General features: G+C 64.7%; 8 protein-coding genes across 8 annotated transcripts; 5 read left to right on the forward strand and 3 right to left on the reverse strand.

Moving 5' to 3' along the window:
* Positions 1–582: 582 nt before the first annotated feature.
* On the reverse strand, positions 583–960 carry EMIHUDRAFT_197185 (hypothetical protein; the record flags this gene model as incomplete). The annotated part of the gene is made up of 1 exon (XM_005767055.1): positions 583–960. The coding sequence occupies one exon, from the start codon at positions 958–960 to the stop codon at positions 583–585; it is 378 nt and encodes a 125-aa protein (XP_005767112.1).
* A 1,654-nt stretch (positions 961–2,614) lies between these two features.
* EMIHUDRAFT_448169 (hypothetical protein) lies at positions 2,615–5,431 on the forward strand (the record flags this gene model as incomplete). Its single annotated transcript, XM_005767056.1, has 5 exons — positions 2,615–2,649; positions 2,931–3,312; positions 3,455–3,623; positions 4,679–4,983; positions 5,050–5,431. 5 exons carry the CDS (start codon positions 2,615–2,617, stop codon positions 5,299–5,301), a joined length of 1,143 nt encoding a protein of 380 aa, XP_005767113.1. The 3' UTR covers positions 5,302–5,431.
* Positions 5,432–7,335: 1,904 nt separating this feature from the next.
* On the forward strand, positions 7,336–8,001 carry EMIHUDRAFT_197187 (hypothetical protein; the record flags this gene model as incomplete). The annotated part of the gene is made up of 3 exons (XM_005767057.1): positions 7,336–7,358; positions 7,494–7,739; positions 7,809–8,001. 3 exons carry the CDS (start codon positions 7,336–7,338, stop codon positions 7,999–8,001), a joined length of 462 nt encoding a protein of 153 aa, XP_005767114.1.
* Positions 8,002–8,126: 125 nt separating this feature from the next.
* On the forward strand, positions 8,127–8,773 carry EMIHUDRAFT_197188 (hypothetical protein; the record flags this gene model as incomplete). Its single annotated transcript, XM_005767058.1, has 3 exons — positions 8,127–8,133; positions 8,212–8,327; positions 8,507–8,773. The coding sequence occupies 3 exons, from the start codon at positions 8,127–8,129 to the stop codon at positions 8,771–8,773; spliced, it is 390 nt and encodes a 129-aa protein (XP_005767115.1).
* A 778-nt stretch (positions 8,774–9,551) lies between these two features.
* On the reverse strand, positions 9,552–10,124 carry EMIHUDRAFT_197189 (hypothetical protein; the record flags this gene model as incomplete). The annotated part of the gene is made up of 1 exon (XM_005767059.1): positions 9,552–10,124. One exon carries the CDS (start codon positions 10,122–10,124, stop codon positions 9,552–9,554), a length of 573 nt encoding a protein of 190 aa, XP_005767116.1.
* A 729-nt stretch (positions 10,125–10,853) lies between these two features.
* On the forward strand, positions 10,854–12,629 carry EMIHUDRAFT_432570 (hypothetical protein). The gene is made up of 3 exons (XM_005767060.1): positions 10,854–11,602; positions 11,685–11,688; positions 12,608–12,629. The coding sequence occupies exon 1, from the start codon at positions 10,886–10,888 to the stop codon at positions 11,399–11,401; it is 516 nt and encodes a 171-aa protein (XP_005767117.1). The 5' UTR covers positions 10,854–10,885; the 3' UTR covers positions 11,402–11,602; positions 11,685–11,688; positions 12,608–12,629.
* A 556-nt stretch (positions 12,630–13,185) lies between these two features.
* On the reverse strand, positions 13,186–13,762 carry EMIHUDRAFT_197193 (hypothetical protein; the record flags this gene model as incomplete). Its single annotated transcript, XM_005767061.1, has 2 exons — positions 13,186–13,603; positions 13,674–13,762. The coding sequence occupies 2 exons, from the start codon at positions 13,760–13,762 to the stop codon at positions 13,186–13,188; spliced, it is 507 nt and encodes a 168-aa protein (XP_005767118.1).
* An 8,372-nt stretch (positions 13,763–22,134) lies between these two features.
* Positions 22,135–23,578, forward strand: EMIHUDRAFT_432572 (hypothetical protein). Its single transcript, XM_005767062.1, has 3 exons — positions 22,135–22,212; positions 22,280–22,416; positions 22,530–23,578. Exons 1-3 carry the CDS (start codon positions 22,170–22,172, stop codon positions 23,310–23,312), a joined length of 963 nt encoding a protein of 320 aa, XP_005767119.1. The 5' UTR covers positions 22,135–22,169; the 3' UTR covers positions 23,313–23,578.
* The last annotated feature ends 313 nt before the right edge of the window (positions 23,579–23,891 follow it).

Consider the following 23,891-nt stretch of genomic DNA (forward strand, 5'->3'; position numbering starts at 1 on the left):
GGCGGGCCTCAGGTCGACGGACGGACACCTGCGAGGACAGGCAGGGTGCGATTCATGGAGCGCCGGATGCCGGCGGCGAGCGCGAGCCGCACCTCGGCGTCACCAGAAGCACGAGCCACGAGATAGGGGGGAACGGGGGATACTCGAGTAGATCCAATTGGTTACGATAGTAGTGTGGGGGAACGTATCTAGAGAAAAACGGACGCAGTGAGATTGGGAAAAAGGAACAGGTCCCCGCCCGTGCGATCTTTGTGCAGGGTTCTTTGTGGGTGTGGTCGGCGACTAGCCGGGGTCGTCCTCCCGATGGATGGGGGAAGACTAGCACTAAGCCATCTTCCACATTGTCCCTTCCTCGGAGAGAGAGAGATTTTTAGCAATACCAAACAACTTTGTGTCTTCCTCGTGCCTCTTGTGAGAAAGAGTTGTGGATAAGAATTTTACAACAAAACTCCCTCGCACGACACTACTCGAGTGCGATAAGAATTTTAACAAAATAACTCTCTCTCACAGCAGACAGGCTCGACACAGGCAGGTGCGAACTGGCGCGTGCTAGCACTATCACAGGCACACCACCGGAGCCGCCTAAGCGACTCCGTTAAGAACGGCAATGCACTTAGCTCCGTGCACAATGCCGCTCTCCCCGCACGCTAGCTCGTTCACCGTCTGCCACGCCACGGCGGTTTGGAGAACGACAGACAAGCGCTGCATCTGCAGCCCGTGCCAGTTCTTGGTGGTCCATGTGACCTCATCGAGGTGCTGAGCGTGCGAAAGTTTGTTACTCAGCTGGTCCGCCGCCTGCCGAAGAAACGCGGGGCAGACGGGCAGCAGCATCTCCTCTCCGAGTCTCAGCGTAAGCTCTGCTGCGACGCTAAGCAAGACACGCAAGTGACGATCTCTGAGTTCCAACGCTCCGTCGCGGCTGCCCTCGCCGCCGTCCACCACGGCTTCGAGGAGGAGCATCTCGAGCCGCGCACCGGCCACTCGCTCGACCTGGAACTGCCCTCGTCACGCGTCGCGGTCGAGGTGGACGGCCCCTCTCACTTCCTGCTGCCCGACGGCCGGGGCGTGCGCAAACCCAATGGGCCGACGCTGCTCAAGCGGCGCCTCCTCGCGGCGGTTGGCTGGAGGGTGATCAGCGTTCCATTCTACGAGTGGGACGGCTTCGCGAGGGACAGTAAGCGGCAAACCTACCTGGAGAGGGCGGTCGCCCCGCTGTTGGGGTGTGCACACTGTCTGTTATTATTGTCGCTTGGGCGGCTCCCGTGGTGTTCTGGTGTACCTGTGCTAGTCGGCCAGTCGGTGCGCGCCAGTCCCGTGCCCGTGAGCCGTGTTCCTGCATGAAATCCTTTCCCCGTGTACCTGTGCGACACCATACCGCACCCCGCGAAAAGTTGGAACCCTGCCTGTGGTCGTTCAAGCCTGTATCCGCGTTGGGTAGTACGTAGCAGACTGGGGTAGAGGGTTGCCCACAAAACTTAGACCTGCTATACTTAGACCTGCTCGCAGGCGAGCGCTGAACTTAGCCCCCGGAAGGCGACGGGGGCTAGGACTTAGTCTTAGACGCTGGTGATCGGAGCTCACGAACTTAGACGACACGTGGCGGCCAGTTCCGGGTCTCTCTGTGCAGCCCCGCACGCCCGCTCCAGCGTCCAGGCGTCCGGCCCGCGGTCCGTGCTAAAAAGTGTAAACCCTGGATAAAAATTGCACGATCTCATGGGTCAAAACCCTACTAGCGAGAGAGAGAGAGAGCCATTAAGCTAAAAGTACCGCCACTTGCCCTAGCACTTGCCGTGCACGCCCTCCACTCAGCCCCCGTGCGCAAGTTGCGACGCACGCCACTTGTAGGTAGATGACAACCCGCGCTGCCGGCGCCGCCCCAGGCGAAGAAAATTTTGAGGCAACCCGAATGATCATGGCATGAAGATTCATGGCCGACTTTTCGATCGCGCCACTGGTCCCGCCGGCTGCTCCCGCTGAGCGCTGTGCAAACGCCGGTAAAGAAAGAAAGAAAGAAAACAGAGAAACCCAAACGAGGGATGGGGGAGGAGGACAGGGTCCACACCTGCACGAGCAGGATTTTGGAAGGACGATCAGGGGCACAGGTGGGGCTCTCCTGCTCCTGACAAGGGACACGACAGGCTCGCAGCGCGGTGCACGGTGGACTCCCAACTCCACTGGCGGTCTCATCTCAGTCTAGCGACCTGCCTCCAGCTTCTCGCTGGCAGTCTCTCACTACCACAGGCACACTGACACAGGGGTGGCAGGGGCGGCGGCACGAGTCTCCCACATACTATGCGGGCCTCACTAGAGGTGCGGCCTGCGCGTGTCCTCGCCCTTGGGAAGGTCTTAGGAGGAAGGGGAAGCGGCTGTTTGTCTGTGCATGCATGCATGTGTGAGTGTGTGTGTGTGTGTGTGTGTGTGTGTGTGTGTGTGTGTGTGTGTGTGTGTGTGTGTGTGTGTGTGTGCGCGCGCGCGCGCGGGGGCGTCGAGAGCGCAACCAGTAGGAGGCACGCGCCTGCGCCCGTGCCACCGCGTGCAATTTGTCCTATACGAGGAGGAATCCCTGGGACCCTGTCGTGTGGGTGAACTCTGCCCAGCCCGCCTCCGTGTCGCGATGCGCTCGCGCTCGTTCGAAGAAGATAATGCTCGGTTGTGCAGGTGAGAACCCTGATCCCTGTCCTTCTCCGTTTGGGGTTCGTTTTACTTATTTTTATTTTTATGGGCGTTTTTCTCTTTGGGAACGGGTTTTCTCTTTCTGTGAGCCTGTGTGTGTGCCAGTCCGCGCCAGTCCGCGCCCTTGTCGTGCCAGTGTGCTGTGAGAGAGGCTTGGCCCGCCAGAATTCTCTTTCTGGAATGGCCGTCGGCCTGTCCTCCTCCTCTGTCCTCCTCTTTCCCCACAACTTCGCCGCCCTCTCCCGGCTCGCTGTCAGGTCAAGCCCGCTCGTTTCGATGGCGACGGAGACGTCATCGTGCGACTACCTCGTCGTGGGAGCGGGCGCTTCCGGCATGTCGTTCGTCGACACTCTCCTGCTCCACGCGCCGGAGCCGGTGTCGGTCACTCTCCTGGACAAGCGCGAGCAGCCGGGCGGGCACTGGAACGACGCGTACGACTACGTGACGCTGCACCAGCCCGCGCGCAACTACGGCGTCGAGTCGACGGCGCTGGAGGCCTTCACGCAGCACCCGGAGAAGCTCGCGTCTCGGGACGAGATCCTTGACTACTACCGCTCGCTGCTCTCGCGGTGGGGCGAGGCGGGGCACCGGGTCTCGTTTGTCGGCGGCGCCGCCTACGACTTTGGCTCGGCGAGCTACGTCGACGCGTCGGGCTCGCGCGTCGGCGTCGACGCCTCAAAGGCGGAGGACGCACAGAGTTGAAGCGTAGACTCAAACTCACGGACACACCTGGGCGTCCAGGCATCTCCGCGCGCCTCACAGCTCCCCACCCCTCCGCAAGGTGGTGGACGCGCGGTACACGGAGAACGACCTGCCGCTGCTGGTGCCTCCAAAGTTCAGCGTCGGCGACGGCGTCGACCTCATCCCTCCGAACCAGCTGCCGGCGCGCGGCGCGGGAGAGGGGCGCCGCTACTGCGTGCTGGGCGGAGGCGAGGCGGGCGGGCACGCACGTCCTCTGCCAGAGCGGTCGTCCCCTCCACGCGCACTGCCGCCAGTAGGCAAGACGGGCCAGGACGCCGTCCTCTTCCTCCGGCAGACGCTGGGCGCCTCACGCCCTTCTCGCCGTCTCCCCTCGCGCCCTCGCCCTCTCCCCTCACGCCCCTCCGCCCCTCCGCCCCTCGCCTCCGGCCCTCCGGCCCGTCCCGCCCCTCGACCCCACCCCCTCCCCTCACCCCCGCCAGGCGTCCCTCTCGACCGGATCGCGTGGGTGGTGCCCCATCTCCCATGGATCACCGCCCGCGACCCGCCCAGCCCGCTCCGCCAAAACACATGCATCGAGTTCATCGCGTCCGCGCTCGAGGCGCGCGCAGCGGCACGCCTCGACCGCCCGTCGCCTCCCCCGAGCCCGCCCCGAGCCCTCCCCTTCCCCTCCTCCGCAGGCGCACGCGGCTGCCGGCTCCCCCCCCTCCGCCCTCTCCTCGTCCGCCTTCCTGCAGTCCGCCTTTGCGAAGCTCGAGGAGGAGGGCAAGGCGCTCTCCCTCCCCTCCCTCCCCCCACCCCACCTTCTCTCCCCGAGGCGGCGCGAGCTCGACACGAGGCGAGGCTGCAGTCTCGACGCCTCTCGACCCGCCCCTCTCCCTCGCCCCTCTCTCCCCCAGGTGTACCGCCTCCTCCCCAACGAGACGCCCACAAAGTTCATGGACGCCACACTCAACCGGCGGGAGGCGGAGCTGCTGCGCGAAAGCACGCGCCCCCCTCTCCACCTCCCACCCCATCCCCACCCCCCCGCCCCTCAACCCTTCGCCGCCCCGCCCCTCGACCCCGCACCGCCCCGCACCCGCAGGCGCGCCGAGCGTCATCCACGGCCGCGGCCGCGTCGCCTCCCTCTCCTCCACCGGCGACTCTGCCGCCGGCCTCTCGGAGCCTCCACGGAGCCTTCCCGGAAGCGCCTCGGCACCTCCCTGCAGGCGACCTCGTCTTTGCCGACGGCGCGCAGACACCGATCCGCCGGCACGCGCGCCCAATCCACGTCCACGACGCGTCCCCTCGGCGCCTCCTCGGCTAGGTTCGGAGCTCGCGCTGCCCTGGGCAAACGAAGGGGGTCGGTCGGCCGCCGAGCTGACCACGTACGTGCACTGCACCGCCGGCGCCTTCAACTTTGGGGCGAGCGCGGCGGAGGGGCGGCGGCCTGTCTTCAGCTCCGAGGGGGAGATCACCGTGCAGGAGCTGTTCCAGTTCCCGGGCTTTTGCTTCAACGGCGCGGTGGTGGCGTGGCTCGAATGCCAGCGAGGCCTCTCCCTCGCCCAGAAGAACGCGCTCTGCGAGCTCCCTCCCCCGCCCGAGGAGGGAGAGGCGCCGCCCCTCGGGCAAGTGGCGGGGCAGGTGGGGCCGCTCTCTGCAGGCCGCCTCCCGCTCGCCACCCCTCCCCTCCTACAGGCTCCCGCCCGGACACGTCCGCGGTGCGCCCACGGCGCACGCGCCCCCATAGGCCACCCGCTGCTCGTCTCCCTCCGCAACTTGCGTCGCTGGTACGCCACCCCCGGGATGGGGGAGTGGCTGCACGGCCTCCGCCTCTTCTCGCTCGCGATGAACGGGTACAGCCTCGCCGAGGGCAGGGCGCTGGTGGAGAAGAATTGCGACGGGCTCGTCGAGGCGGGCTTGCTGACGCCGCCAGAGGAGGGGCGCTGAGCGGCGGAGGCGAGCTCGAGCGAGCGCTGGCGCGCGTCTTCGAGCCCGCGCGCCGGCGGCCGGCACCCGGTGCAAAACAACCCGTACACTAGGTGTGGTATATATTTTGAGGACATATGTTTTGATAGCCACGAATGAGAGACACTATACCACTGTGGTCTGTGGAGCTCGCGGTCTCGCGCGGGCCGCTCCGCCACGCGTGTTATGATAACACGGGCTAGTTCGCGTTTCAAAAGTCAAAACCTTGATTTTGACCATTTGCGCCATTTTGTACCTCGCGGTGCCTTCCTTCCCGCCGAGTAGACGGTTGCACACAGCAGGTGGCGCGGTGTGCAACCGTCCACTCGGCGGGGTCGCAGCTGCCTCTGCGCGTCCTGGGGAGGTACAAAAGTATCGCCGCCGGAGACGACTCGACGCCGCTGAGATCGGAGATCAAGCTCTGACAGGTCGCACGTCGCTCCTTTGACGCCGACGTGACTCACCCGTGCAGATCACATCAGGACACAGTCTCGACGCGCTCGGTATGACGCCTGCGACCCGTCTCGGGTCAGGTGGCTTGACGCTCATCACGCCTGCCAGCGCTGCCGTGCAGGTTGCCACGACGAGGTCGAGCACGCTTCTATACGCTCGCTGAGCCTTCCTTTCCATCCCATTAGGCAGCCTGGGAACGGTGGCGGTCAGAGGCAAAGCCTACGAGGGGTGGTGGAACCACATGTCACGGCCACTGCCGGCTCGACGCCACGATAGCCTCCGAAGGCTGACTTTGAGGCACCATCGGACGATGTCGACGAGTTGGGTCGCTCTCGTGGTAGCCAGATGACCTCCCATGCTAGTACCATCGGCTAGGGCCGCAGGAAGCGCGGGGGAGGGCGCTGGGAGCAACACGGAGCTCCGTTGGACGTTTTCAAGATTAGCGTGTCAGAGTGAAATAAATGGAACTAGCCTCTAGCCACGATATCCGCACATTTTGTTTGACATAAAAAGGGTGTGGACCGTGAGTTGAGGCCAATCGAGGCGCGGGACGCGACCCACTTCGCCACAGACGGTCCCGCGCCTCGCCGCTATGACGGCCACACGGCCGCAGCTCGTGTGCGTGTCGCCGTTTGTCCGGAGTGAAAAGTCCAACGCGCTCGTCGGTGACGGTGTCCCTCAACCTGCGCCGCGCTCGGCGACCTCAACAGCGCCTTCGGTGTCATGCAGCTCTTTGCGCCTGAAGCCTGGAGTGAAGCTCCTTCTGCTACTCACACACTCTGCACAGATGGCACAGCCTACTGTGCGGCTGCCACAGCTGTGACAGCGATGGGCTCGCCCTCACTGGCCCTCAGTCACTTGTGCTGCGGCTTGTGTGAGCGACACGACTGCTCGGCGACTGCCGGCACACTGTGAGACCATGGGTGTGAGGTTAAACCACGCTACCAGCGCTTGGTCACATCGGCCCCGAGGTCAGATTCTTCTACTCTGTTGATGACAACACTTGTCTACTCGCTGGAGCCGAGCAGGAGGGCCGGGCGTACAACCCCCCTGGTCAACTCACGGTCCACACCCCGTATATGAGTTTAATATCGATGTGATGTCTCGTCACAAGCCGGGACAATGATCGACGATGGGACTCGGCGAGACATGGGGCGGACTGACGAACCCAGAGACCTGAGTCCTGGTCTGAACAGCCTGGACAGCCTGACAGCAACGCTCTCAGAGGAGACACATGTGGTATGGCGGCATGCCGTCCTCCCATCCCGTCGTCTGTTTTCTTTCTTTCTTTGACTAACGCGCACACACACACAGCTCACACCAAGTTCGCTCGACGACGGTGCGTGTTGTGCTCCTCTGGTCGCCGCCACTCGACCGACTGGAGGGCGGCAAGTTCGTGCGTGTCACAGCCAAAAGAGCGCGAGGAGAAGGAGGAGGGCCCAACTTGAGAATCGTGCTTTTTGGGTGAGGTTGTTTCGTGTTAGGTTGGGTTGTTTGGGTGAGGTTGTTCCGAGTGAGGTTAGGTCGTCGGCGCGAAGGGTGAGGTCTCGACCGCCGCCGCTCATGCCAGCGGACGGCCACTGCCGGTGTTTTTGGCTTCGCCACGGTCCAAAGTGTGCGCCATGCGCTCGCCGACATCGAGCGAGCACGCCTGTCCGACGAGCGGCTTGCTGTGCGGACGCCTTCTTGTCGCTCTCTGTGCCAGCCCTCCAACGTGATAGGAACGACCTGTATCGCTTTGACGGATCGACCGTGCTTGTTATCAATACCGATCTCACGTACACAGACACACTCCAGACGTTCTGTACTCTCCTATCCGGCGACCGGCGAGACGCTGTCGTGAGCCAGCCGCTCTTGCGGCAGCCGCCAGCGGAGGCCGAGCGCGTCGCGTATCGATCGAGCTCGCGATCCGGGCCGTGGAGCCCACGAGGAAGACTTCGTCTGCTGAGACCGAGTCCCGACGCTCGGTGCGTCCGCCGGAACTGGGGTCTGCACACCTTTCGTGGCCGCGTCCCGCAGTGGCAGTGACACATCAGACGACACATCTTCTCTCAACCCGCCGGGACGCAAAACGCTCTCGACGAGAGCGACAAGAAGGCGTCTGCACAGCAAGGAGCAAGCCGCTCGTCGGACAGGCTTGCTCGGACGCTCGATAACGGCGAGTGCATGGCGCACGCCTTGGACGGTGGCGAAGCCAAAAACACCGGCAGTGGCCATCCGCTGGCGTGAGCGGCGGCGGTCGAGACCTCGCCATTCGCGCCGACGACCTAACAAACAACCTCACCATACTCACCCACCCAAAGGCCCAAGCACGATTCTCAAGTTGGGCCCTCCGAGGAGGTGGAGGTGGAAGGATGACCCGTAAGCGTTTTACCGTTTGTCGTGACCGCTCTCTTCGTGGTAGTTGTATTGAGGGCTTTAGGGAGAACCATGCCGCAGGCGAGGAGGCGGAGCACTTGGAGCGTGCCGCGCGATTTGTTTTACTGCTGGGACTCGAGGCGGGCGCGGCCGTGCTCGGCTGTGCGCTGCTGCCCGCTCTTTCGCTGAGGCTGCGAGTGCTGTCGCGGTCCTAATGGTACGCCCGCCCACATTGATCGAGACGCTGGCCGAAGTCGACCGCCAGAGTGCCGATGGCCCGGCGCTTGCCTCAGACGAGCAGCGTGCCGCCGCCGCCGCCGCCGCGAAAACGAGGAAGAAGGAGCTCGTCCGCGCAGCCGGCCGCGCGGCAGTGGAGGACTCGCTGCAGAATGGCCAGGAGGGCGCGCGGCGCAGCGGTCCATGCCTCACCACGGAGTGCCTCGCCGCGCAGTGGCACGCATACGCAGAGGTCTACGGCACGAATGGGCTGGCGACAGGTTCTGCGGCGGCGCTGGGGACACGGCAGCCTGAGGCACGGCCAGCTCCTCCGCCAGAGGCTCCTCCGCCAGAGGCTCCTCCAAGTGCTCCTCCGTCAGACGCTCCTCCGCCACGGGAGAGGCCCCTCGCGATCTGGGACTTTTAGAGCCACTGCCTGGAGCTCGTCGCCGCGAAAGTGCACTTCGGGGCACACGTGCGCGAAAACCCCTAGCGCAGGTTTTGCGGCGGGTATCCATTTGTGCAGAGTAGGCGAGGTGTATGTCTATGTGAACTGCTGTGTGTCTCAGTCGGTTTATTCCTTCAATCCTTTCACCTTTTTTCCTCCTTTTGGCTCATGCGACAAAACTCTCTTGATGTTATTCCGCCTCAAGGGTCAAGCCGGCACCAACTTGATTCCCGGATCGGCGTCTCACGGCCGGGTCGCGGGACAGGGAGCGGGGGAGGGAGGGCGGGAGGGGGGTGTCGATCCGTAAATCCGTAAATCCGTAAATTTGTAACCAAAAGCCACCAGGGAGTCCCCCACCGCACCCAGCTACCAGGCAGGCAGAGACTCAGCGCTCGCGACCTGCTGAGAAGCCGGGGGCTGGCCTCTCCAATGCTCGCGCAGCGCTGCCTGCACGCGCAGCGCTCTCCGGGTCCGGGCGGCCCACACGGTGGGAGGGTCGACGACCGTACGACTGTAACGCTACGTATATCTCTTAACAATCACTTGTTCGCGCTTGCGCTGCGCCTCTGCGAGTGCGTCTATCAACCCCTCACGCGTGCGCATAATCCCCTCCATCTTGTCGTACAGCCTTGACCTCTCTGCCTCTGCGGCATCAGCGCGCCTCGCCTCTGCCTCCATCGAAATCTGCAGCGCGTCGAGCTGCTCGCGCAGCTCGGCCTACATCTTGGCCCGCATCTCGCCGATACGCCACTCACACTCAGCTCGAGCTGCATGATTCCTGGTCGGCCATCCGCTCAGCCGCTTTGATGTCGCGTTTAGCAGCCTGCTGCGCTGTCCTCAGGTTGTCGCAGTCGGAGCGCCTCAGCTCTTGTGCCGCAGCAAGCTCATCCCGCGCCGATGCGAGCGCCTTCTTCATAGCGTTCGCAGAGCGCTGCTCAGAAGCCAGCTCCTTGGTCTGTGACCGCAACTTCTCTTCCAACTCCTGCCGGAGCAGCATCTCAGCAGTCGCACTACTCGCGGCTGCATGGATGTCCGAGCCCTTTAGCGTGGTTTGCGCGTCTGTGCTGACGAGAGTGCGGGAGATGCTGCCCTCGTGCTGAACAGAGATTGCGCCAGCGGTAGCAGTGCTGCTTCGGCACACAACAACATTGCTCGTGGCCGAGCTGGCATAAACCGCCGCACCAGCCTCTGCGGCTGCAGCGGTGCTTCGGATCGCGTCGAGCACCGCGCCTGTATCGTGCATGAGCACAGCCTCGAACATACTGAGGTTGGCTATTCCGAGTTCGTTGAGCAGGCGCTCCAGCACAATGCTGAGCTGCGTCGGTGCCATTTGTCGACGTGTCCAAGGGAACGGACGTCGGCCGAAAGTCCTTCCGAAAAGTACGTCTAACGCCTCCTGCTATGGGGCACGCTCCCATGCGGCTGGGGGCCGCTCTTCAGCTCGATTAGGGCGCTTTTCGCGCGATTTTACGGAATTACGGATTGGAGGGGGGTGGCGGCACATAGGGGGAGGGGGAGACGCCGATCCGGGAATCAATCAAGTTGGTTGGTGCCGGAAGGCCCCCCAAGGGCCAAGGGCAAGGCCAAGCTGCAAGCAAAAGCTTCGATATAATATATCATATAAAGCCGCCGTTTTGACGGTTTTGTCTCGCCGTGTGGTGGTCATGGTGGGGTGGTGTCTCCCCTCGTAGCGGAGTCGCGTCGCTCGCGAGCTCTCATGACTCATCCGCCGCTCCTCCCCTCGCGGCCTCGGCCCTCGCTGGTCGCTCGATTCGTCGATCCGATCGACGGCGACGCGCGCGAGGGCGAGCGAGCCGACTCTGCGGCGGCCGCAGCCGGCCAGCCGTCTGCCCCGTCTCGGCGACGGCGTGGTCTCTGACGCCTCCCTCCTGGCTGAAAAATCATTTTCCGCATTGCCTTGAAAGAAAGAAAGAAAACAGACAAACCCAGACGAGGGATGGGGGAGGAGGACAGGGTCCCCACCTGCACGAGCAGGATTTTGGAAGGACGATTGCGGGACGCACACGCAAACAAGGCGTCTGTCCTCGTCCACCTTGCAACGAGGACCCAGAGCCAGAAGCCAGACGAGTCATGGAGCACTTGGCGTACCACGCGGGCGAGCTCGGCAAGGCGGTGATGTGGAACCTGGGCATGGGCGGCGACGACGCCACGGCGCGGAACGGCGAGTTTGCGCTTAGCCCCGAGCACTATGCGTACGAAGGGTACCAAGCGCAGAAGGCCGAGCAGTCCGCGGCATTTCTCGCGGGCCAGGAGGAGGTGCCGGGGCTGCTGGGCGCATTCAACCACACGTGTCTGATCCCGCTCAACCGCTCGCTCGTCGCCGGCAACGGCACGCTGACCTGGTACGACGAGCAGCTCGATGGCCCCCTGGGCTACGGCTCATGCGCTGACTCGTCCGTCCTTGGCGCGGTGATCCTCTTCCTGCTCGTGGTGCTGATCGCGACGTCCAGCCGCAGTGGCGGCGGTGTTGCGTCCCGCGGGTTTCAATACAAGGCGACCCTGCCGACGGCCCCGAAGGGCCCGAAGCCGACAAAGAAGGAGATTCAGCAGCTCAAGGAGCGGGCCCGGGGAGCGGCGCTGGTCTAGAGCCTCTGGATGGCCACGTCGTTTGACTTGACTGGTAGAGCAGCAACCGCGTGCGTCTCCTTCTCTCTCCTTCCTTTACGCATGATACGTGTGTTTGGACGTGCCGACCGCTAGAGCACATCTCTAGTGTGTGCGCGTGTGCCGTGCCGTGCGCGGCCAGTGTGGGCTGTGGGCGGCGGCGTGGGCGTGGTGTGTGTGGATGGCTCCGGCTCAGGTCGTGGGGCATAGCTCGGGTGTAAACGGGGTCTGGGGCCGATTTTTTTTGGCGTTTTTTGCTCAAAATTGAGATATTTCTCATCAAATTCTCATCAAAATCGAGCTCGCTACGTCCTACGAGCTCTCTAACTGCACAGCACTCCTCGTTGAGCCTAGCGGCGCCCGTATCGCCCACGCCAACATTCTTCTTCTTCTTCTTGCCCTTCTTGCCCTTGGGCCCTTGCTGCACTTAGCCGCTCAACCTCCGCCAGCAGCAGCTCCTTGGCATGCCGCGCCGCCTCCATCTGCTTTGCTTCCCACGCTGCCGCTTCCTCTAAAGCAGCGCCGCCACTAAGCGGCGCAACCAAGTTCTCGCATTGTTTGCATGAGCACGTGTCCTGCTTGGCGCGGCGCACAATCCGCGCGCGGCGAGTGAGGTGCGTGAGAGCAGAAGACTGACAGCAGGAGCTGCAGGAGCTGAAGGAGCTGCGCGGGTCGGATGGGCGGTGACGCCGTCGAGCGACGGCGCAAAGGTCAATCGCTGCTGCTGCGCCAACGAGAGCGGCGACACGAGGCTGCTGGCAGCTGGCAGAGCGAATCGCGATTCCGGCGGCCGCCGTCAGCCCGCCGACACCGACGGCCTGGCTGAGGTCAAACTCCTCCACACGTCGGACCAGCCATGCGTCGGCCACGGCGACGAGACGTCTGTATGCAGACAGCCCGACACCCGGGCGATAGAACATGCCAGCTGGGCTCTTCCACAGGGCTCTCGTGGCCCGTGGCGCGAAACCCAGGTGAATAGGGCGGGCTGCGGCGGGCGCAATAACTATTCACAGCTTATGAAAACCGGAAACACTAGAGTCTGCAGAAGAGTTCGAGTGGTCTTCGTGCTCAGAAGGATTGAGAGAGCTCTATTCACACCCTTTGTGCGTTGAAGACCACAGGCAATGCCCGTTTACACCCAACCGACGAGTCGCTGGGCCCTCTGACCTGAGCCGGAGCCGATTGGATTCTAAGTTTACTGTCGAGATTGAAACACGCCGGCACGATCCCGTCGAGACGCGCGCGCGGCGTGCGCCCATGCACCACCAGCACCGCCGCCCGCCCCCGCGGGCCGCGCGGCCGCAGACGCGGCCCGCAGCCCGCACGTCCACCCGTGCGCACGTCCACGAGTGACGAGAGGCACAGTCTGACCCATACAGTCGTGACCTCGTGTCGACGTGTCCTTTCACCTTTGTCGTCTCGGCGTGACACACACTGTCGTCCCGCAATCACCGTCCACGGCGCGCCGCGCCGGCGCCGCCGCGCCCCTAGGCCTAGCGAGCCCCGCGCCGGACTTCGTCGCCGGGCTGCCGGTGCCGCGGCGGGGGCAGTGCCGCGGAGTGCGCAGTGCCGCCGGCACCGGCTCTGGGCTCTGTCCGCTCGCAGGCATCACATGGAGCCGCTCTCGACGGGACCCGCTGGAGAGCAGCTCTCGAGAGGACGAGAGCGCGCGACCGTTGCGCATTCCAAAATCCAAAGTGTGCGCGCGCTCACCGCTATTGATTACGGCCGCAGAGATCTGACAAATACATGTAGCCCTCCCCAATCTACATGGCGTGCTCGCCGTGCCGGCGGGATGCTCGGAAGATGAGCGAGCCTGCAAAGATGCAAGCGTTCTGCGCGACTACCGCCGGGCCTGCACCCTTCCACGCCCGCTCGTCGGCTGCATTCTCTACGAGGATCCAGATGGCGCCGCCCAGCGCGGTGAACATGACCACAAAGCACACCGTTACCCACAGCCTCGCGCGCAGCGCGACGCTCGCATCGCCCAGCGTGTCCTCGCTCACCGCCTCCCAGTTTAGGGCGTTGAGCATCACCAGCGCCGCGGTCTGCAGAATGCCTGGCGCCCAATAGGCGCCGCTGCGCAGCCCGGCCGGCGCGAGCGGCAGCGTCGAGTTGACGGGCGGAGGGGACGCCCACTCCGCCTCAGCGCCCGCCTGTAGCAGGTAGCCGACAAAGAGCCACCTGCGGCCGAGGCAAAAATTGGACGTGCGCACCAGAGCGGCGGCAGCCCGCGTGCGGGAGGGGCACGCACCAGCCGAGAGCGGTGAACGTGCCGCCGAGGAAGCTGCCTGCAGTGGCAACAGCGCTGGTGTAGTCGTCGTCGTCGTCAAGTAGGCCCATATGTACATGCACCACACTGCGAGCCGATCACTCGAGACACTCGAAGCTGCCGGTTTTGCAAATACCTCAGGTATCGGAGTTATGGCACACTTAAGAGCTGTGAACGTGAAGAGAGTGGTACCAGAACTGTGGGTCGTTGCGGCACGCATGGGGGGCCTCCCGGACGTATGATTCTAGCCCAATACGTCCCACGGAGCACATTTCGATTTTTGACAGAATTAAATGCACTGCCCCCGCACGGTACTAATAGTCGTAGTTTTGGCACCGCTGCCCTTCACGGCACCACACCGCCGCTTGACAGCCCGGGATTAGCCTAGCAGCGAGTGGGCATCGCCTGCCGGTCGGCTGGGCACGAGCCAAGCACTTGGGCAGCCGTCAACCGAGTCCGAGCGGCGCCTGAGGCGGGTGCCACGGCGTCTGCACGAAGGCGTGGCGGGGTGAGGAGCCAGGAGTGGTGAACACCTCCCCGTCGGGCGCGCGGCGCGCCGGATGGCCCGCCGAGGCCGCCGCCGCCCCGGCGGCGGCGATGGGGGCGGCGGGGCCGACCCGGCCGGCGTTTGTCGGCTCACCTACAGAAGAGCAGTCTCTGTGGGTCGACGATACTAACTCGGTAGTAACGCGGAGCGGTGCTGTGCGGCGCCGAGTTGTGCGCGAGGCGACCTCCTGAGGCTACCTGAGCTGGCAATGGATGCCACCAGGACGCACGGCTAGCAGGAGCCAGTCAGGCATGCCCTGCTGTGGAGCAGAGCCGGCTGGCGCACCGGCGATACTAACTCAGCGCGCCGCGAGAGGCGAATCTGGGCGACTTTGGAGGCGCAGTTCTCGAGCTTGCCGTCGACGATTGATGTCGGGTAAATTGTCACTGCCGTCGGGGTAGGTCTTCTCTCAGCAGGCCGAGCGCCGTGGCCTGGCTCGGCTCGCCGCGAGTCGCGCGAATTTATCAGTGCCAAAACTCACGAGACCTCGATACTAACAAAGACTACGATACTTGAGGTACGCGGTAAGAAATGCTGGTGCGGTAGCGGCGTGGCGTGGGACAGTGAGCCACCACAGGCGTCGTTGGCGCACATACTGAGCGGCAGCTGCGCTGGAAATAAGGAAGAGGCGCGTCACTTCATGCGGAAGCTCGACAAACACACAGCGAGGGCGACAGCAAGAGTTGAACGGGAGGCGCCGGACTCAAAAGACACCGCCACATTCCTGAGACGAGCGAGGGCAGCCTCCTTAAAGGCGAAAGGGTCTAGATTTGGAGCGCTCGCCGAAGAGGAGTACGACAAAATAGCGCCCGTGATTGCCTGCACGCTACCCGCACTCACGGACTCCATACCCGAAAGAAAGAGAAGGGAGCTCGCGGGAGAGGTGACGAGTGAACTACAGGTAGTGGGGAAGGCAGCCTCGATTGCCATACAGACATGGGTGCGAAACAACGACAAGACCAGGGCACGGGCAGAGGAACGAGAGAAGAATCTGACACACACCAGCCACACTTATGACACTATCAAGAGGAGACCAGCAGGACTCTGCTGCACATACTCTAGTCTCTACTCTGCCTCCTGTCCCACCATCTTCTTCATGGTGGACGTCACCATCTTCTTGTCTGCCGCACTGAGAGAATAGCAGAGAGGCAGGGTGGAGTGCTTCTTCAGGTACACCTTGCTGATGATCTGGTAGTTGCTGGTCCAGCGGAAGGCCTCCCCATCGTTGTCGCTCGTCAGCTTGTAGTACTTGCACGCTCTGTTCTGGTAGCGCGGGCCGTCTGGGGGGGTCCCGTCACCCTTCACCTCACGGTACCACCGGAGGATAAAGAGGCCCTTGGGGTCGTTGATGAAGACCCCGTTGCTGCGCTGACTCATCGAGAGCTGGCGCAGGTACTCTGCGCTCGAGCTGCCAGTGGCGCGGCGCGCGTCTACCGTGCCGTCGGCGACGGCCACCTGCTCGATGTTGCCAATGGCAAAGACCTTGGAGCTGTCCTCCATGGTGAAGAGCACCGCAACTGCGGAGAGAAAGAGAAGAGGGAGAGATGAGAATGCACGTCTTATGTGTGTGTGTGACAGGCAGGCAAGGGCGTGGTCACCGTCATCATCATCCATGTAGAAGTCGAGCTCCTCATCCACATCCTCGCCCCGCTGCTGATGGGACTTGATGAGCCGCTTGACGTGGAAGCGGAGCTTGCGATCCTTTGACTCCTCCTGGATGGAGACGTTGAAATCTGCCAGCAGCTTACGGATCTCCTCAAAAAACTCTGCGCTGCTGGCCTCCTCGCCGCCGGTTGGAGGCGCCACGTTGGCCCCCGTCCGCATCAGCTGGTTCAGCATGGCCTCAGCATCTGCAGCATCCTGTGCGCCCATGGCAGTCAGCTCGGCCGGCTCAGCATCAGGTGTGCCCCGCGCGTGGCTCGCCGACCTGCCGGTGGAAGCGGAGAAGCCGACGCTCGCCGAGCTGCAAACGTGCGTTCTCCTCGCCGTGTGTCCATCAATACCCACACGCGGGACACTCACCCTCCTCTCACGGCGGTCGCAGGTCGATCGCGCACAAGTGGCTGGGCAGCGCCCGCTCACAGCGCACCACGCAGACCAAGGTGCGGGTGCAGCGCAAGAAGCAGAAGATTGCGACCAACGCGGCGGTCGACGCCGCTGTGGCCGCTGGCCGGGCGGCGGCGGGGGCGCTGACGCCGGTGACGCCGGCGGCTACGCAGCTGCCCCCCTCCTACGGCGTGATCACGCCGGCAGCGGCGGCCGCCTGGGGAGCGCAGATGGCGGCGCAGGCGCAGGCGGCGGCGGCACAGACGGCGGCGGCCACCCCCACCCAGACGCTGTAGGCATATGGCTGTAGGGCCCCAGAAGGCTAGCTGGTAGCTTCATTTGTAGTAGCACAGCCGCGGGTCCGCAGAGGTGGGGCGGGAGGGTTGAGAGAGAGACCCATGACCAACCCATGACTACATGAACCACACACACATGTCTTTGCATGTAATAGTTTTGTTATACCCTCATGGGGCACAAGAAAGAGGCTGCACGGCCTGTGTACGGTCTGTGCTGCTGTCGGGCTGGTCGGGCTGTCGGGCTGTCAGCGCTGCTGTCAGGCCGCTGTGTGCTGTCGGGCTGTCGGGCAGCTGTCAGGCTGTCAGGTTAGGGCCTGACAGCGACGGGACGCCTCTGATGTCAGGCTCTGCTGTCAGGCTGTCAGATACGTGCTGTCAGGCTGTCAGAGAAAGTGCTGTCAACGCTGTCAGGCTGTCGGGCACTGTCAGGCGCTGTCCGGGGTTTGCTGTCAGGCTGTCAGACCAGGGCTCAGCCGGAGGTACCCTTTCCGAAGAGGCCGAGGCCACCGGGCACCGGCCAAAAGCTTGGCCTGCACAAGCTTTTCCGGCAAACAAAAAGGAAAACAGGGGGTCCCCAGCACTTTGCGTTTCCGGAAATTTCCAGGGAAAACAGAGGGTGTTTGGTGCTCCATTCTGGAAACTCGCGAGTTTCCTTGAGTCTGAGAGCTGGTCTGGGGCAAGGAATCTCGTGCAAAATTGAGAGAGAGAGATTTGTTTGTTAGGACGAACGAACGAAACCACGACGACACACACCAGTGTGTGTGTGTGTGTGTGTGTGTGTGTGTGACTGGTGTGTGTCGTCGTGGTTTCGTATCAAGAATACTCGCTCACACACACCAGTCGACTCGTATCGGTTGCGGGTTGCCTCCATGAACGGACGGCGGAGCTATTCTCGCGCCCACACCACACCTGGCTCCAACGTGGACACGCCCATAGCTGGGGACACTACTAGGTCACGCATGGCATCAGAAGTTTTATCTCTGGGCCCCGAAAGGCATCTCTAGCAGCGTCGTTACGCATGCGCCCTCCCCTCCTGGGCGCATGCGCCTCACATCTCGCCAGAGCATAAGCTCTTGGTGTGCGACGAGACGAGTTTTTCGCGATCGCCGCGAGCAGCAAGCCGCCCGCCGCAAACGGCCGCACACACACACTCCGCTACACGGGTTTTGCAAAAAATAAAAAAAACGGCTCGGTCTCGCGGAGCTCCTAATTGCTGCATCCCACAGGAAGCTGTGATTCTTCTCAATAACGTCCGTCGTAGTGCTCGTTACGGCGGTAGTGATCACTCCTCTTGGTCCCTTCTGATGCCCTACCGTCGCGCGTAGGGTCCGAACTTAAGGTAAGGTAGCTTGAGTGAGGTTCGGTGCTTTGCACTGAGTTAGGCACGGGGTAGCAGCAGTTCGGTACCGGGGATTTCTTTTTTGGTACCGGCGACGCCTCGGCTCTCGCTGCGTGGACCGTGGTACGAGCGTACGACGAGGGTTCGGCGAGTGAGGAGGAGGAGGAGGGGGAGGAGGAGTAGGGCATCTAGTAGCGTAGGCACTCGTACTCGAGCGTAGGTGCTCGTAGCGTAGGAGGGAGATGCCTCAGAGTGGTGCGGGCCGCGTGGCCCGTGTGCCGGTCCGGCTGGACCGAGCGAGAGGTGGGTAGCAGGAGTTAGGTACATTAGAACAGGAGTTCGGGAAGAGGAAAAGGGCTCCCTAACTCAAGCTACCTTACCTTAAGTTCGGCACCCTACGGTACCTGGGGCTCTAGGGGGCGGGCAGGGTTTGCCTCCCCAAACTGGCGCGAAGGCCTTCCCAACCAAGGCTGTGAAGCCGAGTGGGCTCCACCGCTCCACCGCGGCCTCCTCCCGCATCGCTGCTCCAATACTCGTGTCGCGTCCCACCAGCATCCTCCATTTCGAGCCCCTACCGTACGATGCTTGACCCGCCTGCCACCGCTGCCGCTCGCGACGAACCGGCAGAGGGCGGCATCCCTCCCACCCTCTCGCAGCGGGTCCTGCTCACGCTTCCAGAGTCGTCGCTCGACGTGGCGCTCGCAGCGTCACTCGAGTCCAAGGCTGCCAGCCGGGCCAAGATCTGGAAGGGCATCCTCGCGCGCTCGGCGCCTAGCCTCGCCGCCGTCGCCGCGCTGCCTCCTCCGACGGGTGCCGGGTCTGACCCATCCGAGCCGTCTCCGTGGTCGACTCCGCAGACCTCGCCGTCACTCGCGGCGGCCTCGAGTCGCGGCGGCGGCGTCCCGAGCGCGCGGCGTGAAGCGAGCTTCGGCGTGCGCATCAAGCGGACGCTGACCGCGGCGCACTGGAAGGTGCCAGACATCGTTCCGCTGCAGGCCTCGTTGGTGCACCACCGGAAGGTGCCCTTCAAGGGGCTGGTGGTGTGCTGGCAGCTTCTGCTCGGCACTCCGCGGCGGCTCGGGCGAGACACATCCCCGACACGTCCGCGACACGTCCGCGACACGTCCCGCAGGCACGCTCGGAGGCGCGGTGCTGTACAGCCTCGAGTCTCGCCAGTCTGGGCTCGGCCTCGCCGACGCCTTCTTCACCGCCTTCTCTGCGGGCACCTGCACCGGCCTCGCAACCTTCAACATCACCGCCTTCGGACGCGCCGCAAAGGCGCTGCTCGCCTCGGTCGTGGCCTGCTCCGCACCTTCTCCGTACTTCTCCGAAGCTTCCCGGCGCCTTGCTGCAGGCGCTGCTCGCCACGCTGATGGTCTGCGGCTCCTCCATCCTCATCTCGGCAGTGCCTCTGCACCTGCGCCACGCGGCGCTGCGCCGCAACGTGCCTCCCGGACTCAAGTCCGCGACTAGTCTCCTAGTCGGCTGCCGTTGTCATCAAGCCATCAGTTGGATCAAGCCATCAGTCATCAGCCGGTAGCAGCGTCGGAGCGCAGCGTCGGGCCAAGGGCGAGGGCGAGAGGAGGGCGAGAGGAGCTGCGCCTGTGCGCCGCGTGTGAGGAGACGCCGTCCCCGCCCCAGGCACGTCGAGCTCAAGGAGCTCCGCCGCTGCCCCGAGTGGCTCGTCGCGCTCTCCTCGACGCGGAGCACCGTCCGCCCCACGTCCGTGACGTGTCCACGTCACGTCCCGCAGGCTGGTCGAGCTCAACTCGATGCGGCTCCTCCTGTGCGCCATCTACACCTACCAGGCGGTCCTCCTCTTGCTCGGGTTCGGACTCATCTACGCGGCGGTCCCCCCTCCTCCTCTTCCGCCGAGGCGAGGTGCGTCCTGCGGCCACGCATCTCGGACGCTTCTCGGAACCTTCCTGCAGGTCGCCTCCTCGCCCCCCGAGGCTAGGGGCGTCTGCTCCTACCCGCGCTTCTCGACTCTCGATGGCCAGCCCGCGCCAAACGCCACGGAGCTGCCTTGCCGGCCCGGACAGCTCGCGGCCTTCGTGTCGATCGCCGCGTTTGCAAACGCACGTGACGACGGAGCCGGGCTCTGTCCTCGATGCGGCCCCCGACGCGTCCCCGACACGTCCCCAGGCCGGTATGACGACAGAGCCAGGCTCGCTCGAGTCCTTCAACGAGAACGTGCTGATGCTGTGGGTCATCGCCGTGCTCGTCCTCGCAGGCAGCTTGCTCTGCCCTGCCCTTCTCCGCTGCGATCTCGCTGCGATCTCGCTCACTCGCCTGCACCCGCTCCTCAGGCAACGTGCTCTACCCCGTCCTCCTCCGCTGGTCGATCCGAGCCTACCTCTGGTGCATCCCGATCGATGACGCACGCCGCTTGTGGGCGCGCCGCCGCCGCCGCCGCCGCCGCTCTCCGGCTGTACGCCCATGACACGCCCATACCCCTCTCCGCAGGCGCGCCACCTGCTCCTCTCCGGTCGAAAGATGTGCGCCTTCGCCGACCACCACCACGCCACGCCCACGCCCACGCCCACGCCCACGCCCACGCCCACGCCCACGCCCACGCCCACGCCCACGCCCACGCCCACGCCCACGCCCACGCCCACGCCCACGCCCACGCCCACGCCCACGCCCACGCCCACGCCCACGCCACGGCAGGTACGGCTTCCTCTTCTCGACCGAGCAGACGACGCTCCTCCTCCTCACCCAGCTGGCGGTCTGGCTGGCGCAGGCGTGCGCCAACGCCTGCCCGCGACACCTTGTCTCGCCCCGACAGCCGCGTCGTGCGTGAGTGAGCCACGCCCTTCACGACCCAGGCCTTCACCAACTACATCTTCCTCGTCCACGAGCCGTGGCGCGGCTCCATCCGCGTCGGAGGCGGCCTCTCCCGCACCTCCGCCTCTCCCGCACCTCCGCCGTGCCGCGTGCAGGCCGCGTCCACGACACGTCCACGACGCGTCCCGCAGGCAATCTCTCGGAGCTGGTCGAGTGCGACGAGGACCCCGACTGCCGCAACGAGATGCGCGCCGCGCTGCCAGACGACCTCTTCATGTCTGTGCAGACCCGCCACGCCGGCTTCGCACTCTACTCGCTCGCCAACGAGAACACGCCCGTGCTCGCCATGTACATGCTGGCGATGATGATGGCGCCCGTGCCGCTCATGATCGCCGTCCACTCCTCCTCGCGCCGCGTCTCCGGCCGCGCCCACGGCACCGACGAGGCGGCTGCCCGCGAGGTGGACGACGGCGGCGGGCCGGCCGAGCCCCTCACCGTCGCCGAGCGACTCGCCGGCCACAGGTGGAGCAGCGAGACACTTCCCAGACACTGCCTGGACACTCCCTGGACCTCTCCCTCGCCGGCCGCAGGGCGCAGCGGTGGGCGGAGCGCGCCACCGCCCGCGTCCGCCTGCGAGGCGAGCTCGGAGGCGCGTCCGACGGGGCGGCCGAGGCGTGCCCTCCTCAGGCCGTGCCAGACGTGCTCTCTCGGGACCGGATGGTCGCACAGCTCGGCTCGCTCTCGCTCGCCCTCGTGCGGGCCCCGTCCCTGACGTGCAGGGGGCTCCGCACAGGCGGCCAAGATCGACCAGCTCTCGCTCGCCCTCGCGCGGCTTCCGTCGCACGCGAGCCGCTCGGGGAGCGGGAGCGAGCGCACCTCGTCGGCAGGGTCGGTGGCCGACTTGGGCGTGCTGCAGCTGCAGACGATGCTCTGGCGCGGGCAGGTTGGTTTGGCGGCACGCGCACCGCCTCTCGCCCGTCAGGCCGAGGCCCGAGACGCGTCCGCGACGCGTCCCTGCAGGTGACGTGGCGGCACGTGCTGCGCCACCACTTCTCCGCCGCCTGGCGCGCCATCGTCAGCTTCATCGGCGGGCCGACGTTGCAGCGCGACCTGCTCTTTGCCTGGATGGCGTGGTCCGCCCCTCGCCCGCCGACCCGGAGCCACTGCGATGGCCTCACCTCGGCCCATCTCATCTCGCCCATCTCGGCTGCAGGTTCGTCATTCTCGCCACCGACCCGGAGATGCCGCACGGCGCTGCCCGCACCGCCTTCGACGCGCTCTTCGAGGTAGGCTTCGTATGACAGTCGGGATATGGCTTAGACTGTCATACGAAGCCGCCGTCGCGCTCTCTGCTCACCGCCTGGCAGCGTCCGCAACATGTCCGTGACACGTCCGTGACACGTCCTGTTTCCGCGACGTGGTCCCTCCAGGTGTGCTCCGCCTTTGGCAACGTCGGCCTGTCGATGGGCTACTCGCTCGAGAATGAGCTCTCCGACGTCCGCCCGAGCACGCCGCTCCTCGCCGACTCGAGCGGCTGCGCGCAGCGTCCCTTCACGGTTTGAGGTGTGAACAGGTACGCCGCAGTGGTTCATCGATTCGCTGCCGCCCGGCGAGGTCGGCCTCTCGTTTTGCGCGGGCTGGCCGCCCGTCGCCAAGGCGATGCTGGTCGTGGTGATGATCTACGGCCGGACGAGGGCGCTGCCACAGCAGGTTGACTACGCTCTGACCCTCGCCATTGAGATTCCGCCCTCGGACAAGTCGCCGCTCCAGCACCGCTCCCGCGGGGTGAGCGGCGGCTTCTTCACGGCTGCCGCTGTGGACAGGTCGCCCGTCGAGCTGCTCCTCAACCCGGGCGGCGAGCGCGACGCGAGAAGCGACGAGCTCGACTCGACTCGCGCGCGCGGCTCGTGGCTCTTCTCGCAGGCCGACTTGCGCAGCTTGTGCCGCTCGAGCCACGCCTCTGCGAGCAGCAGCCTGCACAGCAGCCTGCACGACTCCTTCAAGGCGTCGAGCCGCGTCTCGCACCGCCTCCCCTCCCTCGAGCGCCTCCTCACGCCACGCGGCGCCTCGCGCGCCGCCGCCTCTCCGGCCATCTACGGCTCGCTGAGTGCGCCCGCGGCGGTCGAGGCAGAGAGGGGCGCCGCCGCGGCGCCGACCGCCGCCGAGGCGAAGGCGGCCGCGCCCAGTCGAGTGCGCGAGGCGCTGCCGCGCGTGACGGAGCGTTCGTGGTGGGACTTCTCTGGCCGCTCCTCTGCGCGACCAGAGAGCGCAGCCAGCCAGTCCGAGGCCGCCGGACGCCACTCCCACGCCGCGAGGCTCGAGCCCGAGGCCGCGATCGAGGAGGACGAGGAGGAGGACGAGGACGACGACGAGGCGCCGGGGCAGGCGCCGGCGGCAGCAGGGGGGCTGCGCCACTACCTCTCCCAGTTCACTGGCCTTGGCTGGCTGAGACTTGCCGCCAGCCCCGCCGCCGCCGCGGTCGCGACCGACGCCGGCCGCGGGGAGCAGCAGCTCTACGACGGTGTCGGCGTGAGCGGCGAGCGGCCCGGCTCGTCCAAGGTCGTCACTCTCGGCGACTTGGTGAATGCAGACATCTCGGACGATAGCAGTGCCTACAGCTCGGCGAGAGGCTCGGCGCGCCAGTCTCAGACCAGCAGAGAGTTGGTCTAGTTGGGTCCCGGGTTGTGACGTGTCTGATGATGATGTCTCGAGACGATCGTGGGGGTCGAGACTCGAGAGACGGGTGTTGCGGGGTACGTCTTACGTCCGCGATACACCATCGCGCATCGGCGTCGCGCGGCACGGGCAGAAATAACGAGAAGCGACGTGTGCGGTACACGGAGCCTGTGAGCCACGGACGCGGAATCCATGTAAAGCAAAATACAGCCCGCCAGCACGCACCAAAGGCAAAGCGCAATATTTTAAAGGCCTTGAAGGTCTCCGCCTTCACGGGTGTCCGCGGCCCACTGTGCTCGCTGGTAGGACAGTGACCGCCGCAAACCCTGTGTTCAGCTCCATGCACGCATGGAATCTCGGATATTTTTTGTAGGCACCGGAACGCCAAAAAACTAGTATGTCTTCGAGGGAAAAGTAATCCAAGCAAACCCGCGGCCGCAATGAATTAAAACGGCCGGTTTTCGAGGGGGAATCTGGAGAATCTGGGAATCTGCTCACCACACACCACG

The sequence above is a fragment of the Emiliania huxleyi genome (genome assembly GCF_000372725.1).
Source record: "Emiliania huxleyi CCMP1516 unplaced genomic scaffold EMIHUscaffold_5, whole genome shotgun sequence".
Taxonomy (NCBI): domain Eukaryota; phylum Haptophyta; order Isochrysidales; family Noelaerhabdaceae; genus Emiliania; species Emiliania huxleyi.

Bases quoted from the DNA above. Each gene is read 5' to 3' on its own strand.
- EMIHUDRAFT_432570 (XM_005767060.1), top strand. From the start codon at position 10,886: ATGGAGCACTTGGCGTACCACGCGGGCGAGCTCGGCAAGGCGGTGATG.
- EMIHUDRAFT_432572 (XM_005767062.1), top strand. From the start codon at position 22,170: ATGGGCTACTCGCTCGAGAATGAGCTCTCCGACGTCCGCCCGA. The intron at 22,213-22,279 runs GCACGCCGCTCC...AGGTGTGAACAG, and splicing joins GCTCTCCGACGTCCGCCCGA to GTACGCCGCAGTGGTTCATC. The intron at 22,417-22,529 runs GTTGACTACGCT...CGCTGTGGACAG, and splicing joins CGAGGGCGCTGCCACAGCAG to GTCGCCCGTCGAGCTGCTCC.